This window comes from Ochlerotatus camptorhynchus, unplaced genomic scaffold (genome assembly GCF_037179485.1).
Source record: "Ochlerotatus camptorhynchus isolate MF236.1 unplaced genomic scaffold, CSIRO-AGI_Acam_v1.1 ptg000423l, whole genome shotgun sequence".
NCBI lineage: Eukaryota > Metazoa > Arthropoda > Insecta > Diptera > Culicidae > Ochlerotatus > Ochlerotatus camptorhynchus.
Window position 1 is genome coordinate 2,844,465 of NW_027040909.1, and position 23,831 is coordinate 2,868,295.

The 23,831-nt window shown below is 38.9% G+C and overlaps 1 protein-coding gene across 5 annotated transcripts in view; it reads right to left on the minus strand.

Annotated features, from left to right (window-relative positions):
* Positions 1 to 1,053: 1,053 nt before the first annotated feature.
* Positions 1,054 to 23,831, minus strand: part of LOC135711164 (protein slit) — a 123,437-nt gene continuing 100,659 nt past the window's right edge. For all 5 annotated transcript variants that reach the window (XM_065233931.1, XM_065233930.1, XM_065233929.1 and 2 more), the window contains one exon: positions 1,054 to 4,729. In XM_065233931.1, coding sequence (XP_065090003.1) covers positions 4,431 to 4,729 — 299 coding nt within the window. In that variant the 3' untranslated portion in view covers positions 1,054 to 4,430. The remainder of the gene's footprint in view (positions 4,730 to 23,831) is intronic.

Here is a 23,831-nt window from a genome sequence, read left to right on the forward strand (position 1 = left end):
AAAAGGATATGTTTCTTTTCGAATCAGTTTTTTTGTTTGCATTATTTATATTGGTAGGTGTATATATATAGAGATATGTATGTTTAATGTGTGAACGGTAAAATTACCTCACGGATTTAAATTGTATATATAGCAATATCATCTTAAACGGTAAACATCTGGTTAAATATTAATTTGCTTCAAACTAACGTGAAGAACTTCCTCAGTTTTATAATAACGTCTGTTTATGTGGCATTAATCGTCTATCTGAATTCCCAGCTGCAACCAGCTAGGACCCTGGTCCCTGACACTTAGACGAAGGGTCCACGCTGGTTTACCTGTTGGAATTCGTACGTGACGTGCTCATGTCTATAAATATGCTAATCCTTTCGGTTTCCCGAATTAGTTGCCTTAGTTTTTTTTTTCAAAGCTTATATTATAGGTTTTGTATTCTTTTTTTCATTCTCCGTTTAGTATGGAACATAAACAAGTCCACAGTTGTTGCAGTACACATATTAAAAGAACATAGTTTCTATAGGAATTCCATTTAATGTTTATCATCATTAATTTCATTAACTTGATTTCAGAAAGCTACACTAGCACAACATAGTTTTTTTTTAATGCACTCTGCTTTTGCGGTTGTAATCCTAGTCCTAGAGAGTTATACAATGCTTTCGAGTAGCAATTTTCAACTTTCACAACTTGAGTCTCAACTTTCTCCTAGCGTAATGGGTTTTGCTACAAGGGGGAAAGTGTTTTACTGAGTCGAAAAACATTGGTACATACTCTGATTTGCTCGGGTTCGGTTCGTCCACCTTTTGACGGATGGAGGGTGCGCAGTTTTGGTTGGTCTGCGTCGTTGGATGGGACCAATTAACTCGCTTGTTCGCCTTTTTGATATGCACGCTAATTGCCAATATACAGTTTTATAGCCTTATAACGCAAATCGTTGGGATCACTGGTGGTTACCTGGATAGGAGTTCTATTCCGCGTTTGTTTAGTTTTAAGTTCCAATCAGTGTTTGTGTGAAGAAATCATCAGAAGAACTCATCACGACTCTTTTATGGAACTGCTCGCAAACAGATTTTTTTATAGTTAATGTAGAATTGTTTTTAAAGGTAATCGGCTCCGTAAAGCTTCATTAAGAAAGTTAAGCATTTCCACATAAACGAATTGAAAAAAATACTCTGCACGGAGACTCGAAACTGATAGCAGTTGAACGAAGCAGGTGGGGAACTGATAGAATGTGAAAAACTATGCCTGCCGAGTGCAAACCCAATCGTTGATTCGCTGCGCCGTATTGGATTCTATCGTGGAGTTAGATTTAGTTTAGTTGTGTGGCACTTTTCAAGTTTATCAACTTCAAAGTAATACTTTTTTCAATACCAATATCAATGTGGAAAGTTATGCTTCGAACTAGAAAGCAAAGGATTAATTCTTTCTACAAGACACTCACTCAGCAGTTGGAAACAAGTGCACTCGAAAGCAACTCAACGTGCGAGCGTGTAAAATGAGGTGGTTTTTCACATGCTTGTTGTTTACTACAAATCAAATTAATACTAATGTGGTGAACTTTTGCACGACTTCTCTATTGAAATTTCAGCATACGTTAAGAATATTTAAATGTGATTAAAAGATCAAACGACTGTACTTGTTAAAATCACCTAGCGATACGACCTTCGTACCTCAGCGTACTTGACCGGAGCGGGATTGGCATAAGATAAGAAACTAGTACTTGCCTCTTTCTCTTTCCAATCAAAATCCCGCCCGCGCGTGTGACAATATCACTCAGGATATCTTTTATTGTCAAAACATCCGTTCCCATTAGGAAAATAATACCATTCTATAGCTGAGCATAGAAACGGCAACTCAATTGATCTACTCAGTTGATTTCAACTGGCTTGAAAAGTTGAGCCCGGTTCAACTTTTTTACAATTCAAGTCAATTGAACATCTCACTTGAACGGCATTTCACATTCAATACGCATTCAAGTCTCTTGCCTCATCTAAACTTAGCTTAAGAAGGACTGTATGACAATATTTTCGAACCGATCAGCTAGCAACCGATCATAGAAAACAAATGCAGCTCTTCGTTATTGATAACGCCGAACAGGCATTGAGTTGCAAAAATTGGCTTACAAATATCAAATTAGGATATCAGGTTGAAGTAATGCGGTTCATTTTCCAACATAAAAAAATTTCACTAGTAGTAATCAAATTTCTGGCCATTAAGATGTAATCACTGAGTTCCACTGGGTAAATGAAATAAAATGAATATTTTGTCATGGCCAGAAGTTTGAATGCTGACGAAAAAACTGCTTCTACGATTTTGACGAAAAATCAGCATATCCTTGCACTTTGAAAGCTTCTTAAACGCCTGAAAAGCGTCAAAATAGTCACAAAAGGCCGAAATGACCACCTTAATGATCAATTTACCTTTAATATAAAGTAAATATTCACAAAACCACTGTAAAATTTAGGAGCTTTTAGAGTTAGCTTGGGGTTTTTATTCTACAATTAATTCCCCAAACTATTTTAAACAAATGTGAATTGACTTTGAATGGATATAGTATCGTTAAAATGTTGATCGACAAAATATAACATAGAACAAAAAAATTATACACATTTTCGCCTTCCTTTTTCTCACTTACGAGAGAGTGAAGCTTTGCTAAAGGAAGATGCATAAATGACGTCAAATTTGAGAGTGACCAGTCAAGTGAAAAATACACTTCAAGGGAAGGGGGCCAAACGTTTGGGCTTCATGAAACGTAAACAAACGTTAACCTCCCCCTTGTAGCGTACGTTTCTAAATGGCTGGTCAGTCTAAAATGCTACGTCTGTTATAGATCTTCCCTAACAAGCAATACAAGCTGTCAACTCTCACGTTCTCCTGTTGATTTCTGTTGATTCTTCGGTGGTGCCCATGGAGGTTCAACACAGTGACAAACAGAGATTATCTATAGCGTTTGAGAATCATGAAGGCCTAACTGCGATGATCGATTCTCTTAATCGAATTTCTCTTTGAACTACTACAATTAAGTGGATAAATTTCACGAAATTTTTCCAGTACAGTGCTAGCAAATCAAACAGCAATCGCACTGAGACATTTAGATCCTGCCAAGTTATTAATATAATCGAAAACCGATTAGAATGCCCGATTGCTAATAGTTGCTACATTCTTGAGCTGCTGAAAGCGTTTTGATTTATTAGCATAGTGTCTAACACATAGCATGCCGCTTCAACCAAGCAACCACTAGCGCCTTATCCTTTTTATGGCTATAAACGGCTTATAATTGCCAACTGGGCCTGATTTGAAGTAAGATGGACCGAAAGCTATTGATAGATCTCAAGACTGAAGAGCCAATATATAATCTCAAATATACACGGCTTATTTACGGCTATACCAATGCTTGTAAGTTCTGATATAACAAATATTAGCCAGAAAGTGACACTTATTTGAATGATTGGTAGATCCGTCTGTTTTCTCTGGAAAAAAATCTACCATAAACAACCGCACAGTCGAGCAAGAAACTGTTGTTTGAACTAGCTGAACTAAACAGTCAAACCACTCGTGAAAATGACAAACAAATGTCGGACATATCCAATATAAATCTGTAACCTATTTTCGTTCTTGAAATTAAAAACCCGTCCAACGACATTGAACCACTGATAGGGATCATCAACTGGCCAAGGCTATTAACTGTCAATAGCAATTAACCTTCAGAGCGCCAACGGCAACCAATGAATGCTGCTTCATATCGAATTTCTACTGCAGAAATTAAACTCGTTCCAGAACAACACTCGACGCACCAGTCCCTGCAGAGTCACACCTCCACCTGTTCCAGTTTCAGCGCATGAACCGTACTTCCGAAATCTGAAAAGCACATTGTTTCAGTGCATTTTACTTCGTTGAAAGACTTTTTGGTAATGTGATGCTTCATCTTGCCTCTTGGGTAGTGTTGACTTATAATTTCAAACCTCTCTTGATCAACCTCGTTCGGAGAGTTCTCAGTCGTACGTGAGACTTGTTTTCCGACTTTGTCTTATTTCTGATTTAGCCCTGCTAATGCTAATACCTACATCTGTCCTTACATTATATTAATTAAACTAACTCTGCGTGCATTTCTGTAAAGTTCTGCCAAATACCGTTCACCCTCACTCTTTTCCTCGTTCCAGTCTCCAAACTCCCACAGAAACGCCCAGAAACGAAAACGCCAACACAAAACAAACAAAAAGTCATACGGAAAAAAATAAAGCAACATTTGTATTTTCCGCCTCGCTGTCGCCTTGTTGTTTTCGGTTTCTTTTGTCTCATTCAGCATCCTTCCTGCGCCTCCCTTCCATCCTCCACCTACTGCTCCACATCCATCAAGTAAATCACGTACACTTACCTCCTATGCGTCGAGAATCCGGATCCGGTTCTCCTCCTAGTAGTAGTAGTAGGTAGTAGTATTAGTAATAGCGATGGTAATCTCGACAAACCACCCACGCCAGCATCGGCAGCAGTCCGGTCGTGGTCACGGATGCCACCAACCCGGTAGCACCGCTACCACTCAGCAGCGACGTTTCGAACTTCTTCCCGACGCAGTTCATCCGCTCCAGTGGCATATTTTGCACGTAGTACTCCCGGTGCTCGTTGGCCATCGTGCACATGGGGCGTTTCTTCTGAGTCATTTCGTCGTCGCGGTTCTTTAAGTCTCTTAGCAGGTTCGGGAACCAGGCCAACTCGCAGGAACAGATCAGCGGATTGTCTGCGGGAAATGCAAGGGGAAAAAAAAGGAGTTTTAAATCAATCCATAGTTGATTTATCTTTCGTAAATGTGCGGTCTATCATAAATAACATGTATCGTTTAATTTTTGGGAGAATACTTTCGTTATCGACATCGAAGAGCATGGTCAGTGCGAACCTCAGCGGCTCAACCCGAGGCAAACGATTAAACTGAAGTTTATCAGAAATAAGCAGACTCAATCTTGGAACCTGATCCATGTTGGAACTGACTAATAAACGATTTCGCTGTAAGTTATCCCCTTAGAAAATCCTAAACATACTATAAAATTCACATTAGTAATAAGCGATTAAAAGTTTCTAGTTTAAATTCAGCAGGGCATCTAACGTTATTTTATAAAACTTGCCACAATCACAAAGCATTCATCATAATTTGCCACAAACAGTCGGGATCCGACAGCCATACCTAGTTCCTGAAAGTTATTTCACCTCCATTGCAAAACAAACTTGCTAACGCTGTTCGCTGGGTTGCCATTTTGTCTGCTCACTTAACCGGGGAAAGCATTCGTCTTACTCAAGCAATGGAAAAGTTTTGATTACGTGACATTCACCACACAATTCCACCGCCGCAATCGGGAAGGGCCAAGGGCAAGCAGAGACTTCCATTTTGTATCGTTACAACTTTGCCGGAACTTGTCTCTCCACCACCAGCAACCAGCGTGACGACTAGCGACCGTGAAGGTCGTCAATATTGTTATTCCCGCAATGCATACCAAACAGAATCCAGATCATCGCAAATAAGCATCCAAACGAGCTTAATGATTCGTCGGTCATAATTTTCGATTCGATTCGAAAAGTTACTTTATTTCCACCTACACAGCCGATGAATCTGACCCATATTTGAAATCCGTTTACGCAAATTTGCAGAAATTTTGAACACTCTGAGCAACTGTCACTCATATATAAGCAAATGATACTTATACCCCGTTCACATTACAGCCTATATCACGTAATATAGGCTGTCTTGCAATGAGCACTCATACATAGGATTTCCAGTGAAAAGACAGCGTATATCACGTGATATACGCTGTAATGTGAACGGGGTATTAAATGTGAGTGACATTTACTCATATTTGAGTAAAATTTTACTCAGTCCATGAGTGACCTACACACTAAAAACGAGTTACCTTATATTATAAAGAAAGTAACCGAGGTTGGGGAAAACCAATGCACATGGGGGCGACCCCGGCGTAGTGGTTAGCATCCATACCTCTCACGCCAAAGTCACGAGTTCATATCTCACCCCCGGACAAGCCACGAATGACCCAAGAGCGTTAAAGTGACTATAATAAAAAAAAAAACAATGCACATACACTGATGCTAAAGCTTAAATTTTCGCTCCACAGTGCTCAAACAGTTCCAAATGTGGTAGTGATTAGCCTTTCAAAATGTGTGCACATTTAGTAAGAAACTGACTTGGCACCAGAGATGCCAGATTTACAGACATGTCTGTGAATTTACAGACTTTAATTTTTTTCACTGACATTTTTTTCGTTACAGACATTTACAGACTTTTTAGTTTTTTCACAGATAGGGTAGAGAACTACTTCGGCATAATCACTCATTTTAGGCCTATAGGGCAGAAAACTTCAAATAAATCCATGATTTTAGAGTTAACAAGTCAATTATGCGTTTGGTACGATACTTTTGTTAATAAGCTACCGAACGAAGTCAATAAGAACGCGTGGTATGAAGGTTTGCACCCATTATTCCCAAAAACAAAAGAAGTGCTCCGACCGAATCAATTTTTATCTTCGTCCGATAGGCCGAAGTGAATTCATTGGCGTTTCAATGCGTTTCAATGCGTTAGGTCGAGTTTAGAATTCGTAGGCCGAGTTTGGCGTCAAGAAGCAGTGTTAGACTTTTGACAATATCTCAACGATTGGTTTCTTTTTATCAAATCTTACGGTAAAGGGTGAACACGAAATTATTGCGACACCGAAAATGTCATGCCAATTTTCTTATAATGTTTAGAATCAAACCAAAATTTTAGGGTAGTTTTATACATATATTTACTTCAAAAATCAAAAGAAAAGTTAATCGATGGAGCCTTGAGTGTAAAATTGAACGCATTTTCGCTTGATGCCCTCCATCAAAGTCTTTACAGTGTCATCCGGTACCAGTTTCTCAGTTTTTTTTTTTTTCATTTTCTTAACATGTCCTTCTCGTCTTTGACTGTCTTCTTGCTCTTCCGAAGTTCCCGCTTCATTATTGCCCAGTACTGCTCCACCGGGCGCAGCTCCGGACAGTTTGGTGGATTCATGTCCTTTGGAACAAAATGGACAGAATTGGCCTCATACCACTCCAGGACACTTTTAGAATAGTGGCATGATGCCAAATCTGGCCAAAGTAGCGGAGCTTCGTCGTGCTGCTGCAAGAACGGCAAAAGGCGCTTCTCGAGGCACTCAGATTTGTAGATCTCGCCATTTACTGTGCCCTTTGTCACGAAAGGCTCACTCCTCAGTCCGCAAGAGCAGATGGCCTGCCAAATGAGATATTTGGAGGTGAACTTCGACATTTTCTTCTTTTTAAATTTGTCGTCCACATCGAACTTGCTCTTGCCGGTGAAAAACTCCAACCCCGGGATTTGCTTAAAATCGGCTTTTATATACGTTTCGTCGTCCATCACACAGCAGCCATATTTTGTCAGCATCTTCTCGTAGAGCTTCCGTGTTTTAGCCGTCGATTGTTGCCGCTCATCGCGGTTTGGGAAGTTCTGTACCTTGTATGTATGTAGTCCAGCTCTCTTCTTTGCATTCTGGACGTAGCTCTGCGATATGCCGATCTTTTTAGCCAAATCACGGCTTGAGACGTTGGGATTTGCTTTAATCATCCGCTTCACCTTTCCCTCCATCTTTTTGTTCTCCGGTCCCGGTTTTCTTCCAGCTCCTTTGCCGTGGTCCAACGTCAATCGCTCCTGGAACCGCTTCAACACTCTGGAGACGGTTGAATGGTGAATGTTCAACATTTTTCCCAACTGCCGGTGCGACAGGTCAGGAAATTCCAGGTGTTTGGAAAGAATTTGTTCTCTCAACTCGCGTTGGTTCACCTCCATTTTCATTGAATCGAAAAACACGACTTCGAGTTTGACAGCATGTACACAATACACATCAATGAGAAAGTGTGCAAATTTGGTTGATTTTTACCCAATGGTAAAAAAGTTATGCCCTGTTGAATGTGTCGCAATAATTTCGTGTTCGCCCTTTACGTACGGAAAGGCAAATAAATTTGGAAGCGATCAGTAATAATATCATTCCGTTTGGTGCTAAACTGCGCTAGATTAAGAAAGAGTAAGTGTGCTTATTAGGCCGGAAATGGGGTAGTTAACCCTATGTACAGACTTTTGTAATCAAGTGAGAATTTCAAAATTTGTTTGGTTACACTGTTTTACTTCTTTAATCAAATTACACGTGCGATGCATTCAAATCGTATTCATACTATTTGACGGTTTGTTTGGATACGTCAACTCACGTTGGCCGGTCTACAACTTGACTGTTTTTAGTCACTGTCTCCTAAAAAGTGAATGAAACCAAGGCGGACGAAAATCCTAGATTTATTCAAATTTTGCCAAAAATTACTTTATAGTTTGATTTATTGATTTATAGTCGGAGAAATCCATTTTATCGAATTTATCCGACATAATCGTGCTTAAATCTTTAAAAACAAATAATATCGATTTTAACCATCACATCTCTCATATCTCATCTCTCATATCGGGTCACATGCCAGATTATTTTTTTCAGTATCGGTAGCTTTTCAAAACTTTTATCGGTAGTTATCGGTAGGCCGTTTTAAGAAGGCTTCCTGAAACTTAAAACCTTTGTGAGCGGGGGAAGGATGAAAACAAATCACGCGCAATTTTGAACTTTCGAACCGAGTCATCAGTCCTTCACACATTGGATAGTCTAATCTAGAGTCGGTGTGTAATGAGTCACGCCAAGAGTGAAGCCAAGTCTACCTATTGAACTGTCAAACCGGACACCTATCTTGCAAAGTAAACAAACATTACGATGCTGTGAAGGGTCCACGAAAGGTATTGCAATAAAATATAAGATATAATTGAAGAAATGATCATACATAAACACGCAGTGAGCATTAAATTGTCATGGGATACATTTGGTAATGAGAATTTCTACTATTTTTTGTTAGAAGTACAGAGTGAAAAAATCACAGATATGATGATTTACAGCTTCTTGCTAGAAGTCATTCGAAGTTGATGTAGAAGTCCTCTGTTGCCAAGTGAAAAGAAAGGTAATCTTTCGAAAACCGTGATGCGAGTTCAACTGTTTTTTTCTTGGCGTGACTCATTATACACCGACTCTAGTCTAATCATAACAAGTAAGTGTTAGAAGGACGAACGGAATACGGAACCTAAAAGGGAGAAACAGAAAATAGCATATCCGCTAGGAGACAGACAGAGAAAGTCGATTAAACGTTAAAAAAAACTCATCCGATTGGATTGAATTGCAAAAAGCATCGCGTTCGATCAAATTTACTGACTACACGAAAAACAAAACATAGGTAATGAACATTTTTCAAGATAACTTAAAATCTGTGATTCTCGGTAGGAAAAGTGAAAAATCGGTAGTTTTGAACCTTTCGTCTGTGAATTGGTAGGCATCCCGAAAATCGGTAGGACTACCAACAATTCAAAAAGGCGGATCAGCTTTTGTAATCAAATCTTATAATGCTCTTTTCTCGCAATTCGAAGCTCGTCTTGCCAAATCAACAACACCGTCGGCTAGGGAAAATTCAATCCTATCCGATGGTGGAATTGGTTTGCATAGGCGTACTTCAGTTTGCATGATAAGGTCATTACAAGTTTACTGATTCACCCTTTAGTATTGTTGGTTGATAAATCTGTTCAAAAATCATTTATTGTGATTTTTTGAAGAGTCCACAAATTGCCTGATAATGGCTGAGATACCCTTCAAGTGTTCTAGAGCACAAATTTCGGACACAGTTGTGACATCACTCATGAAATTGGAACTCCTTGTTTGCTGTATCAAATGTGAAGTTCCAGTTTCATTGTTGTATGTTTTGAGTCAGCTGTGCTCTTGAAATTTTGAGGTGATAGTATAGCGCATTACACACATCGTAGGAAGAGCGGAAACGCATAGGTCACGAATGAGAATTCTCGGATATCTCCAAGAACTTTACTGATTTCCATCACTACCTCAACAGACTTCCCCAATCTCAAGCATCCGGTGAAGATCAGCTTCGATGGCACCCATCGTTTGGTCTTGGGTTTGGTCACGTTTGGCCATCAATTCTGTTGGCTAATCTCCGGGCAAATATCGCTGCTTCCAGAGTTTGAACATGTACAACACACTAAAAACAACATCAGCATAATGCTCGATCATTCTACCACAACCAAGATTATCGAAGAATCGTGTATGAAATCGGATAATATCAGCAGGTGCTTGTTATTATTCATTACGACTCCAATTTATCTTAAAAATTGAAATTATGAAGCAAATTTTATACAAATCCGTTATATGACATGTAAAGCGGATTACTTTTATTCCCCTTGAATGAAATGTACAGTGTGTTTCCATCCTATTCCATCTTTTTATTCGAGAACACCCCACCCATGCAGATTTAGTACTGAACGAAGCAGCCATTTTCGCTGTTTTGTACCTGAATAAAAGTCGTAAAAATGTGGAAAAAAATGAGAAGAACCAAAGGGAGCCCCAGAGGAAACCCCATAACGAACTTTTCATAGGATAGGTAAGCTATAAGTTGAGGAAAATCAATATAAATACCGTATGCGTGATAATGTTTGCACCATTGAGCAATATCAAAATTAAAAAAATCTCAAAAATTTCGTTTTCGAGTTTTTTTTTGTATTTATTCAAAGGGGGGATGTTTCTCAAAAACTATGTTTATCATCGATCGAGTTTCCACTTGCTACAATTACGGCCTCCACACGCTTCCGGAATGCACGGCAGGTTCTAATAATGTAGTCTGGATCCATTTCTCTCCAGGTACGGGTCAATGTTTGTCTGAGGCATGCTGTACTCGGGTGGTGTTTAGAACAGGCCTTGGGCTTCATGACGCGCCATATTGAGTAATCCAGTGGATTGAGATCGGGGCTGGATGGCGGCCACATATCCTTCACCCAGAACGGAAGATGTTCCTGCAACCACTTCTGAGTGCGGTTCGAGGTGTGGCACGGAGCCCCTTCTTCTTATTCTTCTTCTTCGCATTTCAAGCTTATTCCATATCGCATATTAGCTTATAGCGTGCTCTCAACTTAGTGTTCTAGATGCACTTCCACAGTTATTAATTGAGAGCTTTCGATGCCTGTACCATTTTTGCATTGGTATAATTGTGTGGCAAGTCCAATCATACTTCTATGCCCAGGGAAGTCGAGAAATTTTCCAACCCTAAAAATTCCTAGACCGGACCGGGAATTGAACCCAGCCACCTCCAGCATGGTCTTGCTTTGTAGCTGCGCCTTTACCGACTGAGCTAAGGGAGGCATACAAATAGAAATAGAAATACAACATTCGGCTTCGGACCGGACTGTTCTTTGATCCACGGAAGAACATACTTACTTAAAATCACGATGTAGACCTCCGTGTTGACCTTGTCGCCTACTGGAATGAACCGGGTCCATTTTTTTGCCATAGGAAGCCACCAATCCAAACACTATAACGCTAGCAGGATGCTTGGTCAGATACACGTTCTTGTGCTCGTTGGCCACATCTTTTACCGGAAGAGAACTAATATACCGGTTGGTTCTGGAATTTGATACGAGATCGATGGTAAACATGCTCTCGTCGGTGAACAGGATTGCCGGATTTTTTCGCTTAAGGAAGTTCAAGATTTTCTTGAATCGTTCGACTCGTAGCTCCCGGATGCGGTTGGTAATCATGTGAGTTTTTTTTTTTTCGTGCCCTCGACTTCGCCCCGCAATGTTCCTTTACGATCTACCGTGCCGTAAAGTCACTGATCCCGTGTTCCTTTGCCATTTTCCTTATTGAACGCACTGGATTCACCCGAATCTTCCTTTTGATAGCAGCGATAACCCTCGGAACCCGAGCTGACCTCGGACGACCTGTGGCCACCTTCGCGGATAGTTGTCCTTTCTTTTATCGGTCTAAGGTCCTTTTGACGGTCCACCGGGACACTCCCACGGCGATTGAAATGTCTTTTTGCGACATTTTGCGCCAACAGAACATCCATTAAATCACGAATATGCTTCCACTTCGTCATGGAGCAACTGTCAAACTAAGTAAATCATTTTCTTTTATACACAGCCTACTACGGTATGAGCTATAGGTTACGTGCATGCAAAGAAAACCAAGGCATTGTATGCACAGGTGAAACGGGAACCTTATTTGTACGATGGTGCAAACATTATCACGCATACGGTACTTGCACTAACCATTTAGTTGAGTGCCATGTGATTTGAGGTATAGCACGATGCATTTCGATGCATATCAGAATCTGTCCACTTCCCGGGAGTACCCGGTACATCTGAAAGAGCCCATTGTGATCATTAGGTCCACTATTGATCTTATAGTAAAATTCTAATGTGATTTGAGCTGTCGCATGATGAGTGTTTGATACATCAATCTTCTGCGAATTCCCCAGTGGAATATGGAATTCACATTTTTGTTCATATCTTCGGAACCATAATTCCTATCTAAAAAAAAATCAATTGCAATCTATGGAGATCTGCAACACATCTTCTGGAACCTGTTCCACTCAAATTGGTTCAGCCATCTATGCCAAAATTAAGTGAGTTACACTTATATGAGCTTACATACTTACATACATATAAACACACATACAGCAACATTTTCAAATCCCGTTGAGATGAGTCTATTGGTATATGCCATTCGTCTCTCCGGGTCTTGAAACGAAATTGTGTTTTTCAAGTGATATCATAGCTATTCGGTACACCTTGGTGTACGAGAAAGGCAAAAAGGTTGGTATAAGCAAATTGTGTCATATTTATCCAAGTTTTTCTCCCTAAGGTTTACAAAATTTTACAAAATATAATGAATATGTTGCTTGATATATAAAATTTTAAAACTGTATTTGAAAAATCGTTACAACATTGTTAGTTATTAGCGCCAATTTACCGTACTTGGCTTCGTTGTACAGTACTCTCCATTTCCCGATGATCTTTATTTATATATTCCTTTCTATCTGAATCGTTTCAGCAGCTCTGATTCTGATTCATCAACACTTTTTGAGCACGAAGTGTTTAGAACCGTATTAACAATCCTATAAATTGCTCTTTTGATTGTCGATTTCTCCACACAGCAAAAAAATAATTTTGATATCACGTCAAAGTGGATGCACTACAATCATGTCGAAAATATGGTGTAATATTACTTGCTAAAAAGGACAAAATTATCATTAATACAATGCATGAACTGATATTACGCTGCTTTTACTGCATTTGTTTATTTATGTGGTCATAAAAATTACATGAAATTTTCGACATGATTGTAGTGCATCCACTTTGATGTGATATCAAAATTATTTTTTTGCTATGCATATCTAGGTGGTGGAAAGTTGAATCTCTCACTAAGATGTGCTCGTTCCCCCACTGCTGGCGTGTAGAAGAACCAGTACTGAGTAACTAACGAATTTCCACACTACATGGCATATAAGATCGACTCAAATTTAAGTTTCAACTACCCAAACTCTAAAAAACGTAGTTTACTTGTAGACTGAGTAAAATTATCAGAGCCTCATAAATCTTTTCGAATATGACACAAATCAACGATAAATTTACACATTCTACTGTATTACCTGACTTATAATGAATAAACACACTTAGAAATACCTAATCTTACACGTGACGGAATCCATCTTTGACATAAAAGATGAGACGTAAACAAACACGTCATGTAATATTAAGTGCTTCGAGACTGAAAAGCTCGTTGCTCGACGAAAAGTACGTTTGATTAAGCTATATTTCGCGTCAGTTTTGACTCAAATTTATGTCAAAATTGACGCTCGTACATGTCAGTCTCAGAGCACCTAAATTTACATGATTACATGATTTTTTCTAAGTATGTACGTTATATACGAGTACCCCAAATACAATGTATGACTTCGAATACAACGTACAGCATCCACTTATACACTCAAAATAATCGACACGTTGAAACTACGTGAAAAATCACGTAAGCTCTCAATTTTTCCACTCCCCTCAGTTTTATGTGACTCACGTAGAATGTATGCGATATGCGATACTTAATCAATGCAATTTACGTGATTTTCACATACACTGTTTCTATGTGCGTTTCACGTAAACCTTATGTGATTTCCACGTTTGAAATAAAAAGAGTTCTACACTCAAAGTGGTGCAAAGTATGGCGACATCGTGATGTGCTAATGTCCGTTATTTTTGTAAAATAATTGCAAGATATAAGTATAATTTTTGATTATTTTAATGATTATCCTGATTTTCAAACATACATTGTCTGTTTTATTGTGTTCAATAGAAAGACGGCAAATGATCTGGCAGTGAAAAGAAAATTCGTCCTATTCCATTGCTCATATCACCAGGATTGTTTGGGATCCATATCGGATATTATTACACTTTTTCTGATGTTTTTTTTTTTTATATGCATCAATATATAAAGGAATACTATTAGATTTCTATTTATTCTATAGGAATACATAATTGATTTTATTATATAAGAAAATCTTTTGTAAACAACTATAAACAAATATGATACTGGAATCCGCCAGTGAATGCCATCGACAAATTCATGTAACTTCTATGTGATAATCCAGTGACGTTTGGGTCCAATAAAATGAGTACCCCTACATGATAATCACGTAGCTCTTACGTGAAAAGTATGATGGAAAAAATCTACGTATGTTTCCACGTAGCATTGACGTGAACATTATTTTGAGTGTAGGTAACACAGTAGAAGTATACACTCAAAGAACAAATCACATATCCAATGGAAAATATTAATTAGAATTTCACATTACTTTCATGTGATATCATAATTTGGAATTGCACCACAAAATCACATGAACCTTATATGTCAAATGAAATTTAAGTGACTTATCATATAGAAGTAATGTGATCACATGAATGTTATTTTAAATTCAGGTAGATAGCATTGGTTTTGTTAATGGAAAAATATTATGTGCATTCCCAATAGAAACTACACGAAAACTTTTTCCGTGTATTACAGGCTTTTCTGAAATTCACTGACAATTTTCGCAGGCTTCTGAAAATAAAAATCTGGCATCACTGCTTGGCACAAACCATTTGAAACTAGCTGAGTGTGCCCGACCTAGCTCGGGATTCAATATTAGCTTGAGTTTACGTGCCAATTAAAAAAAAACATGCTATATTGTATAGGCCCACCCTGCTCCCTCTAATCTAACGGACTACCCCCTATGACCTCCACATGCCAAATTTGGTTCCATTTGCTTGATTAGTTCTCAAGTTATGCAGAAATTTCTGTTTCATTTGTATGGGAGCCCCCCTGTGCATAGGGGGGAGGGGTCTCAAACCATCATAAGAACTGTTCCCTGCCCCAAAAACCCCTGCATACAAATTTTTGCGCTGATCGGTTCAGTAGTTTCCGAGTCTATGAAGGTCAGCCAGACAGACAGACAAAAATTCATTTATATATATATATATATTTATATACCTAAATAGATTACTATAGGGAAACCAAAGCACAATAAAATTTTGCTCACAAATCAGCTGCTCGATCATGCCATTATTTAGATAATCCGTCTCTTAAATAATTAATAGCTATTTAATTATACGATTGGCTAAAAAATGATCTTCAGCTAAATTGTAGCAGAGAAAATTTTCGAAATGAGTAGCTATAGAATTTTTCATCGGAGCAATATGGAAAAAGGCTATAAAACAATGAACAAATAGTTTGGATTCCCCATAGTGATTTCCATATAAACTTCAAATGGTTTTTGTCAAGCCAGTTTCTTATAAAATGAGTTCAAATTTTGGGAGCCTTCTCAGGACCCAATTTGGAACCGTTTGTGCACTGTAGAGCGAAAATTTCAAATATTGCATCAGTCTAATGCACATACTCAATAAATGGAAACAGTTTTCAATGGACAAATCATCAGCTGTTACCCATAAACACAAATATATTCGAGTAACTTTAAACTACCGTACACGAGGTAGGTGACAGCTAATAATCTTTGGGATCAAAAATGTTACTCATCGATTGAGTATGTGCACTTTCTAAATAGCTCGATGGATACTTCTCCATACCAAATTCAAAAATTGGATACCTCGTTTTTAGCGTGTACGTTTTTGCGAATTTGAGCAAACGGAACTCAAATATGAGTCAGACACCACGGCCGTGTACAGCATATTTGAGCGGAAACTGGCGAAAGCAATCAAGGGAGCGGGCGCTTCGGCACGCCCTCGGAATGAAATGAAATCACGTTTCCTTCCGTAGTGCCTAAGTTTCATTTGGCGATACGCGAATTTTCCGGACCATCAGCGAAGCTATGGCAGCGTGCGAGCAAATAGAAGGTTTTATCTACCTTCATCAGTGAGCTAATGCCACATGAGAATCAGCATCCTGCCGGGGGAGGTTCCTGGTCTAATATGTGTAAGTTTTCGATTGCATGAAATGGAGCGGCGACCGCTTGGTTAGGTCACGCTCATGAAATAAAAATGATAAATATAACGCTGATTCTAGGATACCTTCGGGAATAAACATTGACATTATAGAATTGCATGCGCGCCTGCCGAGCAAGACCTCATGCGGATACCGTAATTTCCTTTCGGATAATACATTGTTTGCTCTGATATGTTTGACCATATGCTGATATCCATATTGCACACAATGGTGGGTTCAATGTTGAATTATTTCTATCTAGATCTGAAGCACCAAATTACCGGATGGCGTGACGGAAGCATTGAGACGGGATGCACGAGCTTAGAACCTCACTTTATGAGGGTTCAGCATAGTCGAAATCAAGGTAAGACGAACACTAGGGTGCCAATGAAAATGGTCATCTTGAAATTCCAAAACCTACCATGCGCAAAATGATTATTGCCTCGAAAAAAAAAACCCTGTGCACAAATTGGGCTCCATCGGACATTATTTATAAGTGGCGCAAAATCGTCAAATTTTGAGTTTTTTTTTTTTTTTGAAAACCGAAAAATCACATATGAACAGGAAAGGTCAGGTCTCAAAATAAAAATAGTGATACCAAATGACTCAAAATGCGTGAAACTTCAAGATTTGATATGTGATATGTCAATTTTTCTTTTTTTCAAAAATCGACTTTCTGGGATTGTTTCGTGAATGGGAAGCGGGATATGGAACATTGATGAATTGACTTCTAAAACTGTTCACAACCTATCTCCAATTTACTTGTATATTATTTTAAACCATCACTAGCATCTAATACGTGATGTTTCACTTGGGTGGTTCATTTATTTTTCATTAGGTTGGTCCTTTTAATATTTGAAACTATAAATACACGCAAAAATCACAATTCTACTAAATGTAAAATGATGCCGACTCTGACTCCGGCTTTGACTAGATACCCAAGTAACATGCAAATGCACGGAATTATTTTGAGTAAACTGCTATACAACAAAACAAAGGATATATAAACTGTTATATTAGATGTATGTTGCTTGGTTGAGAAGGTTATCAACCGACGTTAAATGCTGAATACCATGGACCCCCGGTAATCTGACCGTTTTCAATCTGAACACTTTTTAATTTGAATCCCAATAATCTGCACGCTGTGCAAACTTAAAATTGTTCAATCGTCATTTAGCACACGGAAACAATTCAGAATCACAAATAAGCATACATATTGAATAAATGCTGTATAACAGTGAAAAATGCTTAATAAAATAGGATGTGCTGAAAAAAACCTCATTGAGATCGATAGATGCACCATTATTCCGCTGTTTGCTCGGATCTGATCAATTTACTAATTAAAAGCGTTATAAATTTTGACTGTCTTCCTGATTCAACACCAGAAGTTTGATCTAAAAACAAACTGAATAAGTGTAATTGGCACATACATTGACGCTTTAATTCAATGTATGAATGAGTTCAAATGAGTTGATAACATGCTTAATTAGGCGTCTAATAATTGTGTTCTAGCTCCTTTATTAGATTCCATTGAATTGCTTTAAAATATTGCTCAATAAAGGTGAATACAGTCAGCATAATAACTCTTATACCACTATGCGTCCATGTTTTAATTGCATGCTCTGTAAATGCTTTACAAACGACGTATTCATTCATTATTCCACAATACTATTTCAGGCTCACAACAAGACAAAATTGGTTGCATAGTGGTTACCGTTTCCACTTTCCAAGTAGAAGGTCGCGAGTTCAATCTCAACCTCAACCCTTTTCTTATTTATGTTCAACGCCAAATTAATTTAAATCGTAATAATAGATCGAATTACTCACGACAAACAAATCGATCTATCGGAAAGAATAGCCCAGCATCCTTTCCACGGAAGATAACATTGGTCTCATGTAAAACAACGATGAATGAATTAATCTTTCCCACAACTCCTTGAAGTAGTTAGAGTTGCGATCTGGAGTGCTGATAGGTAATAAGTTTCAAGCAAGCTTTTATTGATTATTTAGCTGCCCATATGATGTATTCTAGGATAGCTTAGATGGCAAAGCAAGCGGCTGGTGATCGGAAGGTCATGGTTGGAGTCCCATGGAACAACATTGTGTATGTATAGTATGTATGTATGTGATACATTTTCTAGTATCTGTGTGGGTTGGGTTGCGTGCGTCAGAAATAGCCACTAACGAGAAAGAGAGATACAACAACCCTGCTCCTTCTCCCGTTCTTATTTTTGGATTAATTATCCAGTAGTTGAATTATCGTTTAATAAATGTAGTGTGTAATAAAAGTTACTTCACATGATAATCAAGCGTGTATACATCTTTATACCATCGCTGTTTAAGGAAGCAATGATGTCAAATAAGCGCTGAACAAGGAATCAAAAATATCTCCAAATGACAAAATAACAAGCGATCAACGAACCGAATGATAACGCTATGTCCGAAGTGGAAAGCAATAATGATATAATCTTCTTCCTTTTTTCTCATGCCAAGCAGCCCGTGAGACACCGATCGCTCAGGGCGGTAGAAGGAAACGAGCAAATTGTTGGCAAGCTGCTTCACGAAGTAAAACCGAAGATGATACACGTGTGTTAATGGGAATTTTTTTCGTTATGTCTTTTCTCGATTCAGATCAAGCTATTTCCTCATCCATGTATATTGCAACAAAGCAGGCAAGCAACATATCATTATCCTTCTACCGCTCCGATCAAGTTGTGTTACAGAGCGAGTATGTCATGGTAGTCGTAGCAACAGTTTTGTCTGTATCGTTGGTTGCTTTATGTGTTTGGATTCGCTGGCGCTGAATAATCAAAAATTTGATCGAATAAGCTCTGCTACAATTCATGTATGTCGAATAAAAGCTTCTCGACATACCTTATACAACACCAAGTAGTTCAATGTTGTGGTTGAAGAAGATGCCCAGATTTGTGTGAACAAATCCAGAACAGAAGGTATTATTTAAAATAGTACAAGGGCTATTAAGCATGCAGTTGAATAATATGGTGAAGAAGTTGTTTCTTCAATAGGCGATTGTTTGTTGGTTTTAGAAGTTCACATTAAAAATGAACCTCGGTAATATGCACGAAGTGTCGTTCAAACTAACGGGGGTCCACGGTAAAATTTTGTTCAGCCCAAAATAACCTTCAGTAGCTAAAAATAACTAATTAAACTTTAAAACAACTTCAGATTGAAAATAACGGTGCTCTAAAATATTAATTTTATGTGTTTAAACCAGTTATGACAAATCATTAACAAAATTATATTTTTCGCTCTCGTACGCTCCCAATGTCACGCGTGATGTTGGAGCAAAATATCATGCTTTATATTGCTTTTATAAGCCTCTTTGATATTGTGACACTATTCACAACATGTAAAATTGTAGCTGAGAGTTGACTCGGCGCAAAACTAATTCCGTTGCACATCGTTTTCTTAGGAAGAGAAAGTAAAGTTTGCTATCTCTCTTTACCCTTCCCCGATGGCAGACACGACGGTGCTGCTGCTAGCAGTGAAGCAAGGTTCGGGTCGTGTTCGGGTGTAAAACAAAAATCTTGAAGCTCAACTGAAAACTAAGCGTGTTCACGGTCGTTGGTTTGATTTTTTGATATTTTTCAACACATGTTTAAACTATGAAATCGTATAAAAGACATTTAAATTTCTCTTTACCAGGAGTTTCTTGAACAATATAGGGTAGGTGTTCTAGTAATAGTAGTGTACCTATAGTTATAGTATGGGGTTTATACCAGGAAATTATCATATTATGCCTGTTTATCGGCCCCATAAAGCTAACGCGATTAAGCCTTCCAAATAAACGAAATGGATAAAAAAAAATTTATGTCTGTATTTGTGAAAGCCTTTCGACGCATAGTTAACACATGTGGATGTGTACGTGAATTCACTAGACTTCAACATACGTTTGAAACACAGTGTCTATTTTGTATACGACCAATTGGCTGTCTCACGTGTTTTGATTTTTTATTAAGTTTTACGTTCAAAATATCGACAGGAAAGTGCTAACGGAGAAAGAAAAAAGCAAATCGAAGCCTTTAACCACAGACAAACAGACGTAACTCTTAGAAAAACTTGTTCTTGAAAACATAGTATCTTAAAACATATAACTTCAGTAACGACATCTCTCTGGCTTCTCGCGGAAAACAAGCTTGCTCGCTAACTCGTAAACAATATTGCATAAAAGTTCTATAGCATATATAGAAACGTCAAAGTGATCCGATGCCAGCGCTGCGGCGAGTAGTTCGCGGAACTGATAATATTCAAATCAACCGTTAAATGCATGAACGAAGATGCACAATGAAGAGTTACGTCTGTTTGTCTGTGCTTTAACCAAGATATAGTTGAAATCAGAGAAATAGCTCGTCGTATTGGTCGATCCCATTAAGTGGTCATGAACTACTTAGCTAATCTGGAATGAGATGGGAAAGTCAAACGGAATCCAAGTAAATCAAAGCTTACCAGTCGAGATGAACGTGAAATAATTAGAATAGCGTTGAATTTCTCTTAATCATTTAATAAAAAATAAAGCAAATAAAGCAGACATTGAATTTGAACGTTTCTCAAGAGACAGTTCGTCAAGTGTTGGATAAAAGTCTTCATATTAAAAGGGTTAAAAAAATGAAAACTCCTAAAAACATTCCCATATTGAAAAACGATTGAATTTTGTGAAAACCAACCGGAACGAGCAATGGGATACGGTATGTTTGTAATCAGATTGTTATTCTTATGTCTGATGTTAGGAGGTGTTACGATTGTAAACAAATAAAACGTTCTCACACTTTAAACACTTTCAGATGATCTTAAGTGATAAAATGAAGTTCAACCTGCATGGTCCTGATGGACTCAATTGATCCTGGCGCGATTTAAGGAAGGAGGAACCACATTTCTCCACTCGGAACTTTGGTGATGATTCATGCATGGTGTGGACAGGATTTTGAGCAACCGGAAAGCTCACGTCGTTTAAAATCAATACTAAGGACTACATCTATGGGCTGGAAGGTTCTCTTATGCCTTTTTTGCGCAAATACCGTCGCAAAAAGTTCACTTTCCAATCAGGACAACACCGCTATTCACACAAGCAAAGAAACCAAACAGTGGATCAAGGACCAGAAACTAGATCTGTTGGGCTGGCCAGCTCGCTCTCCGGACTTGAATCCTGCTGATAACCTTTGGGGAATCCTCGTGCGTAGGATTTATGCTGAGGGTAAGATACTGTAGATGAGCTCAAGATAGCTATTTCAGAGGTTGGGGAAAATATCGAGAAATCTGTTCTGCACAACTTGGTTAACAGTTTGCCAGACAGCATTTTTCAGGCTATTAATAGAAATGAAAAAGTTACTAACTATTAAACATTTTTGAAGATGCTAAGTTTCAAATAACAGACTTAAAGTGGTCATTTTATACGATAGATGGGGAGATGAAAGTATAGAGTTGATAGTTCTGATAGAGTACGGCAGTATGGAAATTGTATATGCATAGATAGTAGAAAGTGCGCAAGGACAACTTTGAGGAAGGGATGGAATCGGGATGATCATCTCTCTTTACCAAACTCCACAGTTGGAGAGGGATGGTTAGGGTTATCCCCCCCAATGGTCTACTATCAATATACAATTTTAACACTGCCATACTCTAACGGAACTATCAACTTTACACTTTCATCTCCTCATCTATCGTGTAAAATGACCAAAAAATGTATGTTATTTGAAACATAGCATCTTCAACTATGTAAAATTGTTAACTTCACGCAGAAGAATTACAAACATAAATAGTTAAAGTATTAAATATTTCCATTTATTGATTTTACTGATTTTACTTGAATAAAGCCCATATAGTCCGATTTGGTCTTATAGCAACTGGACAGCATAATGTATGATGTATTTTAAGTGAATTGGTTTAAAAGAAAGCATATTCTTTGCACTCTATAATACACGGAAAGCTTGATTAAAAATTCTCAATATTTATGCTGAAATCTCCAATACTGGAGGACAAGTTTTTGATAAACCAGGCCTATGGAGTCACTGGCCTCCCTGGCCGGTTCGTTGCATAACACGTTACCTTGCAGGCCATAGAGTAGCCTGTTTTCATGGTAGAGGGGGCATGATGTTAGCGCGTGTTCTACCGTCAGCTGGACGGAGCACGAATCGCAGTGAGTGTGGAAGATGCCCGTGCTTGTGAGGTTATGCGTTATAACTTTCCGAAGTCTGGAGAAAACTCTCTAATCTCACCAGCTCTTGACATCGACCCATTTGCCTGTTTTGAAAGCCCGTGTTTCTTGGTTCCATTCAATCCACCACGCGTTCCTTACTGCTCCGTTGACTCAGCTTTTAATGTCTGGTGGTGGTATCTCGTCTGTAAGAAACAGCGAGTCCCTTCCAATTGCCGCTAGACTGTCGGCCCGTTCGTTTCCGGGGATACCGCTGTGGCTTGGTACCAAGACGAACATTGTATTTTGCTTTGCTACGTTGCGGATTTCCTGAACCCACGGATGACGAATCCTTTGCGCTTCCAAAGCCTTAAGCACGCTGGCAGAATCAGTGATGATGGCTTTCAGTGTAGAATCTACTTCCGTGATGGCCAAAAAGATCGCTGCCACTTTGGCAGAGAAGATGGAAGTTATATCTGGAAGCCTTTCCCACCGATCCCCACCTTACCGCTAGTCTTTGAGCCGTTCGTGAAGACCACTGGTAGCTTCTGAGTTTTGTAGATACTAGCTCATTGAAACGTTGTGTCAACCGAGATTGAACCAGGATCTTTCTTCCGGGTGTACTTTAGTTTCCATATAATACGTGGAGGGGCGGCGTCCCATCCTTCGTCCCCAATATAATGAATTGTTGATACATTGGGGAGTTCCTGCTGGGTCTGGGAGCGCAGCAATTTATTAGCCTCATCAAGTAGGAACACTCCCTGATCACTTCCTTAAGATCTGTTCTCTCCAAAAAAAATCAGGGCTCTGGAACAGAACGCCACGATGAAGATGTGTTTGAAAGGTAGATCGCCAGCCTCAATGCAGGCCGTGGGCGCTGGGGTGCATGGAAGGAGCCCTGAGACCGTTCGAATGCTGCGGTTGTAAGTGGCGCTCAGCTTGTCGATTGTCGTGTCAGCCGCTCGACAGATAATTTCGGCACCGTATAACAATTTACTGTTTATTATGGCCTTTGCCACCCTGAGAGCTGTTTCTAGATGCCGACTGGTGAAGGATTTAAGAGAGATTCTGGATTCGCACTCTTTTTTAGTAATGACGCAGTGTTTGTTGAAATTCAATCGCCGGTCGAGATGAACTCCAAGAACTTGAACTGTGGTGTGGTAAGGTATTGGGATACTGTTGATTTTCACAGGCTTCTTTCCTGCGTGGTAACCTCCGAAAATTGGCTTTTGCTGGACGATATCTCGAAGCCAACCGATTTTGCCCACCGGTCCACCGCATTTACCTCCTCTTGAAGCTTCCGGCGGATTATAGACGGGCGT